General features: G+C 58.7%; 1 protein-coding gene across 1 annotated transcript; it reads left to right on the top strand.

Moving 5' to 3' along the window:
* Window positions 1-2,207: 2,207 nt before the first annotated feature.
* RSPO4 (R-spondin 4) lies at window positions 2,208-9,216 on the top strand. The gene is made up of 5 exons (XM_062505159.1): window positions 2,208-2,286; window positions 5,314-5,502; window positions 5,781-5,924; window positions 6,016-6,201; window positions 9,143-9,216. Exons 1-5 carry the CDS (start codon window positions 2,208-2,210, stop codon window positions 9,214-9,216), a joined length of 672 nt encoding a protein of 223 aa, XP_062361143.1.
* The last annotated feature ends 1,655 nt before the right edge of the window (window positions 9,217-10,871 follow it).

Here is a 10,871-nt window from a genome sequence, read left to right as displayed (position 1 = left end):
AGCTGTCTAATTAGTGCCCGTCCTCCTGTGACAGGGCACCCTGGCAAGGCTTGTGCTGACATCCGCTCACCCACGCCAGCAGCCAGAGAGCGTGACCAGGAATGAGGTGCTTCCCTGGCCCTTGCCCAGTGTTTGCCTTCCAGGTCTGGACAAGAAAATTCCCTATTGGCTCCAGGGCAGCTGGGCTGGCACACAACAGGACTTCTGGAAGCTCCTTGCCCTGTGGCAACCACATCTCATCCCGGTCACGGCCATCCATACCAATGCAGCTGCCTGCAGCCAGGATTTGGAGACACTCAGATATCCCCAATGCCATTGCCATATTTCTGTTTTTCTGTGCTGGGATGGCAGCAGCATCCCCATGCCCACATGGCCCCCCCCAGCCCTTGCAAACTCCTGATGGTGATGCCATGATGTAGGTTTGGTTGTTTACGGAAATTTCAGCTGAGCCAGATGCTGCAATTTATGCATTTTATGTGTAATTTTTCAATTTATTTCATAATTAGAAAAAAAACCTAAAGTGATCCCAACGATTATTACTCCTGGTTTCCTCAGTTATTACTCCTGGTTTCCTACAGTGAGGCCAAAGGGGTCTGAAATGGCTCCTTTGTTGTCTGATCATTAACCCTTCAGGAATGAAATGCAGCGGTGCCGGATGGGAGTGGTGAGGAGAGAGGCTCAGGGGGGCTGGGGGAGAGAAGGGAAACAGGAGGGAGAAATTCAAGGGGTAGAGAGAAGATTAACCCAATTGTAAGGTCCTTGGGCATGGTTGGAACACCCCAGGACACTGATGGACACAGCCACTGCAGCCCCGTGGGTGCTCCACTCTGGAGCAATGAGTTTGCTGGTTCTCAGTGGCCCCTGCCCATTCATCCCTCCCAGGCAATGCAGACCCAGAGCATCCCGGATGGAAAGTAGCACTCGTTAGCGTGTGGGATGAACAGGGGATGATGATCTGCCCCAGGGTGCTCAGGGGGGTCCTGTATACCCAGAAAGTTTCTCTGTGACCCCTGTGGGGGGTGAAGAGGGGCACCATGTGCTGGTTTGCACGTGGTGATGACAGGAGTGAATGCGCTGTCACTGAGGCTGTCACTGGTGGCCAGTGGCCGTGGAGACCTGGCTGGGAGGTCACCACGCTGTCCCAGGGTACAGCTCCTGGCACGGGGTTGGCACGACGGGATCAGCACGTGGGGCTCCCAGGATGGGGACCTGCGCCTTTTGGTCACCTCGGGTACCTGGTGAGTGAGGTGTCCCTGTCCTGTCCTGCATCCCACTTCAAGGACAGACCCTAGGGTGGGCTTTGGGGGGCACAGCGAGACAAGGAGTGTAGACAGCCGCATGGGAGCCCGGAACAGCTCCGTGAGCTCGTCTTGGCTTGGAACAGCTTGGCACAGCTCGGCTCGGCTCAGCTTCGCTCCCGCAGCTAGGAAGGAGGTGAGTTAAGAAGCGCTCGGAAAATCAGAGTCAGCTGCAATCCTGGGGACAGCCGGGGCAGACCCACAGCCGCCGCCGGAGCTGCCGGAGACCCACCACGGCTCCCGGCGACCGGGAGGCTCAGCCCTGCCCGGGAGGCTCAGCCCTGCCCGGGGGCTGCCGCTGGCCCCCCCAGCCCTGCCGGGACCGGGAGCGGGGGGCTGAGCCGGGGGGGCTGAGCCGGGGGGGCCGGCGCAGGCAGCGTCACCCTCCTGGCTCCACCCCCCCAAAATCGCAGGGGGCTTCGCTGTGACCCCGGCGCTGGGATGGCAGCGGGACAGTCGGACCGCGGCGGGACGGCGGGACGGTTCCCAGCCGAGGTGGTGGCTGGAGTGCTCCGGGGGGATCCAGCCAGGGCGTTTGCCAGTCACTTTGTTGCTGCTGGGGGATTTTTTTTTTTTTTCGTTTTTTTTTTAGGATTATTATTATTTTGAAAGGGAGGGTGAGGAGAGGGGGCTGACACTGACTATAAAGGCAGAGCTCCCTGGAGCAGCCGGCACTTCCCCACCACCATGAGCACTCCCCGGGCCTGACATCAACCCCAGCCTGCCCCACTGTCTGCGGCTCAAGCTTCCCTCAAGCGTGGCTGTGTGTCCGAAGCTCGGGTTGGGATGGTGTGAGCTCGGAGCCGCTCGTTGCTCTCCCACCACCCCTCACCGGCTCTGGCAGGAGCCGAGCCCGCCAGCCGCTTGGATGATTTGATTTCTTCCCTGTCCGACATCACTCCTGCCCAGATGCAGTGGATAATATTCATGTTGCTGTTATTCATCAGCTCCATGGAAATGCTCACGCAAAACCGGTGGAAGAAGCAAGGTACAGTGTGCGCAGTGGGCTTTTCTTGCTCGGGTCCTGCAGGGTGGTTTTGGGACACCAGGCTGCCTGTCCTGCCTGCACAGAGCTGGAAGGAGTTGGGAACCAGAGCTGGAGGTGCCAGGAACCGGCAAACCCCAACATCTCCCCTTGAGCCCCTTTGTGGACTGTCTGTGTTCCCCTCTGGGTGCGTGGCACAGGGTTGGCTTGGCAGTGCAGGAAGATGCAGAGCACAGCCCCATAGCACTGCCTGCCCAGTGCCCGCCCTGCCTTTAGGGCTAGCAGGAGACAAGGGACACTAGCTGGCACTGGAACCAGCTCTGCAAATCCCAGCAGAGCCAGACACAGTGGGGATAGCACAAAATGGGCTGTTTTTCTGTTATTTCCTTTCTCTGTGTAACACACTAAGTGCCTTAGGAGTAAAACCTCCTGGAAGGATGCTCACAGCCATGGAAGGCACTGCCTGTCCCCTGTCCCATCCTTTTCCCAGGAAGAGGCACCACCTGAACCACTTTGCTCAGTGCCTGGGCAAAGGCAGGGTGTGCTGAGGCTGCGCTAAGGCAAGTGCCACGTCCATTGGACACTGGCTCATGTCCCTCACTGGGCAGTGCCAGGCAGTGCCAGCTGGCTGCGTGGAGTGGATCCAGGGCTGGTTCTCAGCTCTGTGCCAGGAGTGCCTTGGTTTTGGGGCCAACATGTGCCAGGGTAGGGGCTGGACCTCCCAGGACCAGTGCTCTCAGGGCTGGAACCTGGAGAGCTTCCCTTGAAGTTGTTCCATGTTAAAGGCATGCGGAGGCAGTAGTTGTGTGTGATGATGTGGGTGGCCAGGCTGGTGGCCAAAACACCCCTGATGGGAAACAGCCAAGCACCAAGAGGGGCTCTAGCTACCAGTGCTTGATGCTGGGTAGGGCAATGTTCCAAAGGCCCCAGGTCTTGGCAGCCTGGGGGTCTGGCCATGGCTTCATACCCCAGACATGTTTCATACCCAGGTTAACCCACAGAGAAAAGCTAGCACAGGGCCCAGGAGCCACAAACGATGCTGCAGCACCCCACAGCCTCCCTGCTGACACTGGGATCTCTGGTCTGGGCAGTCCAGTTCCCCAGGGACTCATGGGTCCCAGCAGGACTGGGTGTAGGGTGGGCAGAAATGGGGGATATCACACCCACGTCCAGCAGAACTCAGGTACCCATTGTGCCCCATGCCCAGTGTCCATCCCAGCTCAGCCCCGCACTCTGCCATTACCACTGGACAGGAGGAGATGAACCCACCACTTCTCCCTAATCCCCAAATCCATGGTTTCAGAGTAAGCCACATTCTGTTCTTCTCTGTGGTGGCTCCCAGTGTTACTCTGGGTGGCAGAGATGTGTGTACCATACCAGCAGCACTGTGGAGTGGAGGAGGACGACCCCATTACTCCCAGCTTCATAGCATGGAATTATTTCCAAAGCCAGTGAGAGGAGGGAAGCCCCAGAGCCCATCCAGGGCTCCCCACCTTCTTTGCCCTGGCTGGAGGTAAAAGGACAGCAGCAAAAAAAACCCCTAAATATCAAAAAGAATTAAGGAAGGGAAAGAGGCTTGTAAATCCACGGGTCTCGAGGGAAGTGACTCCAGCTGCAGCCAGGAACACAAATGTTGTCAGCGTTTGGTAAATATGTAACGGAGACCATAACAACTTAATGGATCCAAGGTGCTTCGTTAGCGCTCCCAGCAGATGCAGCTCTAATGAAGGCTCCTGGCAGTGCTGCCATCCCAGACAGTGTGCCCCAGAGAAGGGACTGTGATAAGCCAGCTTGGGGACAACTGCATGGCACCATGGACTGGCTTGTGCCAGGGACCAGCGCACGGGGCCGCGAGGCATCGCTTGCCATCATGGTCTGACAGAATCCTCTGACAGCATCCCCCCGGCTTCCCCAGCACCTCTGGCCCAGCCCCACAACCATGGGATCCTTATGACACAGCTTCTGGGGTCAGAGGGACCAGTGCCAGGCACTGCTCCCAGGGCTATGTCCATGCTTGGCAGCACCCATCAGGTTACTCGGGCTTGTAGCAACCTTGTCTAGGGGAAGGTGTCCCTGCAGGCCAGGGGGGTTTGAGATGGTCTTGAAAGTCTCTTCCAACCCAAACCATTCTGTGATCCTATGGTTCTACAGACCCCAGGTCCTAAGCCTGTTGTACCAGGACTTCTGGCACTGTTACCATTACTCAGGCTTGCCAGAGCCAAGCAAACAGGGGCATGGTGAAGGCATTGGATGCCTGCATGCAAGAGTTCAGTGGCCCCTTTTGTGATGCCCAGATAGCCTGGGGTTGCAAAAAGACACAGGGTATGTGCAGTCCCCAGAGCTCGATGCTTCCCAGCTTCCAAAGTTCCCCTGTGCCAGCAGCATCCCTCCAGGCTGCTTTTTTTGTGGGCTTAGAGAGCAGGAGTAGTTGGAAGTGTCTCTGTGGGCTGGTGGATGTTAGCACCTGTCCTTGTCCCTGGGAACAGAGGTCACCCTCCCCGGGGTCAGTCACCCTCCCATAGGCTGGGAGTACAGCATAGGCAGCCAGGGAGGCAGCAGAGGCTCTTGAGCAAACAGACAGATCCTTTTCTCAGCTCCTCTTGAGTGCATCCAAAATGCCCTTTGTCCTCTGACACTTAACAGGCATCAACTGATTAATCCAGGTCAGATTGTATTTCTACCCACTGACCCAGTGGCTGTTCCACTTCCCACAGGATGGGCAAGGCTGGCTTGGGACGTGGCTCAGATTGTCACCTATGGGCAGTGCTGGGCATGGGGCAAACCCTCTGTCTGGATCTTGCAGTGATGGAGGCCATCAGTGATAACCAAGCTAGAAGCGATGGCTCCATGTGTCCCTTTGCTGCCAGCATGGACAGAGGTGGGGATTTGAGGAACAGAGAGAGGTGGGGTGGCATTTGCAGGGAGACAGGACAGTGCTATCACCCTGGTGTGACAGAGAGGGGCTGCCACGGGGCTGGGGCTCACCTCGGCACCTGTGCCACAGCCTCTCTCCTCCATTTGTCCCCGCAGCAAGTGCCAGCCTGCTGGAAAACTGCACGGGCTGCGTCCTGTGCTCTGAGGACAACGGCTGCATCACCTGCCACCACCGGCTCTTCCTGCTCATCTGGAGGGACGGCATCCGCCAGTACGGCATGTGCGTCCACACTTGTCCCCCAGGCTACTTTGGCGTGCGGGGTCTGGAGGTCAACAGATGCACAAGTACGTCCCGCGCCAGCCGGGGTCCCCCTGCTCCTACTAGTGCCCCCCGCTCCCCTCGGCGCCCTGTGGGTCCCAGTGCTGCGGGAAGGGCGATGGCTTCATTTCCCACGGCATCCCTGGTGGCACTGGATCCAGGGGCGGCCGGGTTAGGGGGGCTTCGTCCGCTTTTCCCTTACCCAGAGCTGCAGCCCGGCCCCCGCAGGTTTTGTACCCCCGGTGGGTGCCGGGGGTGCCACTTGCCCCGGGCTGTCCCTCTGACCGGCCGTCCCTCCCGGCAGAGTGCAGGTCTCCCAGCTGCGAGAGCTGCTTCAGCAGAGACTTCTGCATGAAGTGCAAGGACAAGTTTTACTTGTACAAGGGCCAGTGTTTTCGGCAGTGTCCCCCCGGCACTGCGGCACAGCCCGGCACCCGCGAGTGCCAAGGTAAGCACCACCCGCACCCCGTGCGCGCCGTCCCTGGGGACGTGCCTGGGCGCCGAGGGGTCACCAATCCGTTCTGTCCCCGTCCCTGCAGAGACGTGCGAGCCGGGGCCGTGGAGCGAGTGGAGCGCCTGTACCCACGAGAGCCGGACCTGCGGCTGCAAGTGGGGTGTGGAGACGCGGGTGCGGGAGGTGCCGGAGGCCGCCCGGGAGGACGGGACTGCCTGCCCCGCTCTGCTGGAGACCAGGAGGTGCCGCATGAAGAAGCACTGCCCGGGAGGTGAGCACCGCGCCGCCGGGTCTGGGGACAGCTTCGCGTCTCTCCAAAATGAGCCCGAGGGCTGCTGCAGGAGGATGGTGGCAGCACGGGTCTGGCGAGCCATGCTGTCATCTCCCAAGCATTTTGAAATTTTGGGTAAAGCTGTGATCTCAGGCACATGTGCTGAGCAGCCCTAGGGCTGGCTGCTCCCACCTGGCACGCCCCGAGGATGCCTGGAATGAGCCAGTGTCCCCTTCCATGCTGGACTGGGCTGGGCTGGGCACTGGCACGAACCGCCGTGGTGGGATGAGGCTGCCGAGCTCCAGCTCCCATCCTGCCACGACGTGAAGGGAGGCTTTCTGTACTGCAGCTGTGGGTAAGGAGGATTGAGACACTCAGGGGAGGTTCCTGCAAAAACCTCTGAGCTCCCCAAAAGCTGGAATGCTCGTGAATTAGGAGAGCATCACCCAGGGGATTTCTAATGGCCAAAGTTTTGGGAGGCTCCCAAGGGCACAGTCCCTTTCCATGGCTCATCTGGACAGATATTCACTCATGCTCCTGCACTTCCCCCCACCTCATTCCCAAGCTGGGGGCTCCCTGTCTCAAGGATCTCCCCACCTTTCACACACCAGACCTGCTGCAGGCTCTGTCCAGGCAGTGCGTGCACGGGTGCAGGGCTGGCAATGGGAACCAGGACATGGCTGATGTCATTTTTGGATGCAGGCGTCTGGACTGAAGCTACCCTAATAAATCTCCACTTAATAACTGGCAGAAAGGGGGATGCATGAGATACCGATCTGAAGTGCCTGGCAGCAGATCTGAGCCACTGAGGGTTGCGGTTCGGAGCTGCGGGATCACTCTGTGCCGTGGGATGGGCTGGCCGGCACCGCCAGCGTGGCGGGGATCACAGAGGACAGGACTGTGAGGGTGGAGAGAAAAAGGATAAAGAAGGGGGGCAACAGCAGAGGACGTGTGTGCTGGGCGAGGGCCACAGAGCCAGGAGAGAGGTTTTATCCCAGCACCATCAATCATAAGTAATATTTTCCTGCTGACAATGCAGAGGAGCTGATTCCCTTCCCCACCCAGGTCCCAGCTCATGTCTTTGGGGTGCCAGGTGGCATCGATTTTGAGGATGTTCCCCTCCCTGCTGGTGTGTGGCAGCTCCAGACCCGCAGAGCTGGTGACAGTTTGATGCAAGAAATTTAGTGTGGGAGGACAGGCTGCTCCAGAGCACTGTGTCCTGGAGCACCGTGCCCATGCCCTGCCCTGCCTGGCACACATTAGGGTCCCACTGGCAGGGACTGCTGCGCCAGTATTCCAGGGGCACCTCATCTTGTGAAGTTACTGGGAAGGCACTGGCACCCCAAAAAAGTGCTTGGCCTCCTGCCTCTGCCTGTGCTCCTGCAAGCTGGGAGCCCTGGGGCTATGGTGATGGGCTCAGGGACTGACAGGACTCTACTCTTGAGGTTGCTGTCTGGGATCAGCTTCAGAGACAGGCCTGTCCCCTCTCTAGCAGAAGGAATCCTATGAGCCCCCTCCAAGCAGCCCCCTGAGGAGAGAGCAGTCCCTCCATGCCTCCCTCTCCTGGGCAGGCTGTTCAGAGTCACTGCCACGGCAGAGCGTGCATCTGCCCTTGCTCCCAGGCTCCTGCCCGCCTGGCCAAGGGCCGGGTTATGGGATCCAGATGCTGGAGGAGGGCGAGGAGTTCACTTGATGCATCCGAGACACCCCCAGCCCAGGCGAGCCAGGGCAGGCGGCCGAACCCGACCGTGTGATGAGAGATTTGTGCCACCACTTCTGAGCCATCCAGGCGGCTGGAAGGGAAAAGCTGCTGCATTTGGCCATGGCACAAACCCCTTGTGCTGCCGTAAATCTGCCTTGGGTGTCTGTCCCGCTCTCCAGACGCTTGGCGTGCGTGCCGTGCCCTCTCCTTTGTGGGTGGCAACTGTCTGGAGATCAGAGCCAAGAAACAGGATTTCAGAGCCAGGCAGGACAAGAACTGGAGCCCTCAGAAGGGACTGGGGACAACAGTGCTGGCACACACAACACCAGGGACAGTCATGCTCACTTGTGCCCCTCACACCACTGAACCCCCCACATGTGGCTCTAATTGGAATGTGGGTGCAAGGGGGCAAGGACTGACAAAGCTGCCCAGATTTTGGGGCAACCATTCTGATCCATAGCATGGACTGCCACTCTCACTGGAGCCCATGGCACAGCAGGGTTTATCCAAAATCCCTGTTTCTTTGGTGTCTCAGCACCAACACCTCGGCTACCTGGAGGGTGTGTGGCAGCTTCTCGGGGTGAGCAAAGATTTGGGTCCCAGCAGCCTGACCCTGGAAAGCTGGCAGTGGGTTAACCTGGAATGTATCCAGGCTCCACCAGCACATTGGTTGTGCCACTGGGATGGGGACCATCCACACGTGGAAAGCGTCCTCAGGGAGAGAGAATTAGCACCTATGCAAGGATGCTCTCCAAAGCCACCTTGTTTCCTACCATGCCCAAATATTCCCAGGGCTGTCTGGGTCCCGTGGTGGTGGGCAGGTTCCCACATCATGGCAGAGCTGAGCACGGGTGTGCCATGGCTTTGGGGTCCTGGTGCAGCCACTGCCCCTCTCCAACACCCACAGTCCTTGCTCAGAGAGAAGCTGGGGTTTCTCTAGGCAGCTTCTGTTTGGGTTGAGCTGCCCCACCCCATTCCAAGGGATTTTGGGGTACCAGGACTGAGAGTCCACCCATGGGAGATGGCCCATGCCATCAGCACTCCCAGACCTCCCACAGAACCACATTGCTGTTTCATGACCGGGCAACGGCTCTGGGGTCCCCAAAATCAGAAACAGGGTCCAGCACTAACACCTTGAGGGAGGATATGGGATCAGCATCCCATGGATGAGACTCAGGTCACTTCATGTTGCCTGGCCAAAGAGCGAGCTCTCCTTTTCTCCTCCTTTTTCTGTTGCAGAGAAAACCGAACCCAAAAACAAAGGCAAAAAGCGACAGAAGAAGCCGAAGACAGAAAGGCACACGGGCACCTAGCAGGCACCAGCACAGGAGCTGGGGCACCGTGTCAGGAGCTCCCAGCCAGCTCCTGCCACAGTGCTCCAGCCGCATCACCCCTGTTTTTCCATCCACAAAAAAAAATTGCACAATTTTCTCTGTCCCCCATCCCCCTTTCCTTTTGAGACAATTTATGGCCTGTAAAACATTTCCTTTTCAGAAAATCTAATTTTCAATGTCCAAAGCAAAGCCCTAGAGCTTGGGGAGGGGGTGGCTCCTTTATTCCTCTGGTCTTCCCTCTCCCCTAGCCTGCTCCATCCCTTTCCTTCCTCCAGATGGGTGGGATGGGGTTAGACCAAGGTTGGACCCTGCTAATGTAGCTGATGCCTGCCTGGATAATGTTCCCCAGGGCTGGGAGATGCCCTGGCTCCACAAGCTCCTGATTTTATGGGAGTGCTGGGGAGCACAGAGCACCACTGAGCTGCTCCAGGTGCTGGATAGTGTCCCCCATCCTCAGCCATAGGCATGGGAAACAGCAGGACTCCCGGGGCTGCGACCCCAGTGCCGACCATGCCCTTGTTCACAGCAGCCCAGCCTGGTGCTCAACATCCCCACCAGCACAACCAAGGGTCAAATCTTGCTCTCTGGGGTCTTGGAGGGCAACTGGACCTCCAGAATGAAAACCCTTCTGGGACCATGCCAGCCCAGCACTCGGCACCCTCACGGGCCAAACCCTATCGTCCTCAAGCTCACAGAGAGGCTCAAAGAGCTTCTCTCCCAGCTGGATGTGGGCACAGGAATTTGGGGTGACCGCCGCGTATTTGGTCTAGGACAGGGACATGCAGAGTGCAAGTGTAAAGGATGCTGCTGCCTCCTGCATCCCCAAACTGGGATGTGTTGGAAGCAGCGCTGCAACCCGCGCCCAGCCATCACCAGGGGCGTGGCCGTGGGGTGCTGAGCCCCCTCCCAGCCATCACCGGGGGGTGCTGAGCCCAGGCGTGCCAGTCTGTCCCTCCCTGCCACGCTGTGAGTGTCCGCAGGCACAGAGGGCTCTATCGGTATATATACCATGTGTCTGCTTAAATCGCTTCCCAACCGCAGGCAGCTCTGCATTTGGGGTTTGCCGAGGTCCGAACTCCCCGTCCCTGCCCCGTCCCTGACCGTGAGCAGAGGGAGGCCGGGGCTGGGCGCGGGGTGTCGAGGCTGCGGGGGCTGCACAGACCCTTCAGGACGGGAGCGCTGGGTGTCAGCATCGAGTCAGCCCCAGAGCCGGCACAAAGCTGCCAGAGCAGCTCTTCCGATCGCTTCATGACAAATAAACGGATTAAACCCCCGGCATCGCTCCTGCGTTCCTGTTTTCCCCATTCCCACGAGTTGCTGCCGGAGGGGGTCTAGGATGATGGCCATGGCCACGGTGCAATCCCGCATTCCCCAGCTCTCCAGCTTGGGTTCCTGTGAGGGGGCACGCTGCCCTGTCCCTCCAACACCGGCGTACTGGGGAAGATTTCATTTCAAGTTTTTATGTAAAGTACTACCAGCATCGCTTATTGCCTGGTCCAGCAGTGGGGCGAGCGGCAAGTGTGACACTGGGACTGCCATTCCACAGGATTAGGAACCACCAGGGGTTTTTTCTGGGTGTTGGAGAAGATCCCCCTCTGCTAAGAGGCTTGGGCATCCCCTTGGCAGCCTGTCTC

Source organism: Cinclus cinclus, chromosome 18, assembly GCF_963662255.1.
Source record: "Cinclus cinclus chromosome 18, bCinCin1.1, whole genome shotgun sequence".
Classification (NCBI taxonomy): domain Eukaryota; kingdom Metazoa; phylum Chordata; class Aves; order Passeriformes; family Cinclidae; genus Cinclus; species Cinclus cinclus.
Note: the sequence above shows the minus strand (reverse complement) of the source record. Positions and strands in the feature narration are given on the sequence as shown.

Coding starts and splice junctions, on each gene's coding strand:
- RSPO4 (XM_062505159.1), top strand. CDS start 2,208: ATGCAGTGGATAATATTCATGTTGCTGTTATTCATCAGCTCCATGGAA. Junction 5,925..6,015: donor CGGCACCCGCGAGTGCCAAG/GTAAGCACCACC, acceptor CCGTCCCTGCAG/AGACGTGCGAGCCGGGGCCG. Junction 6,202..9,142: donor GAAGAAGCACTGCCCGGGAG/GTGAGCACCGCG, acceptor TTTCTGTTGCAG/AGAAAACCGAACCCAAAAAC.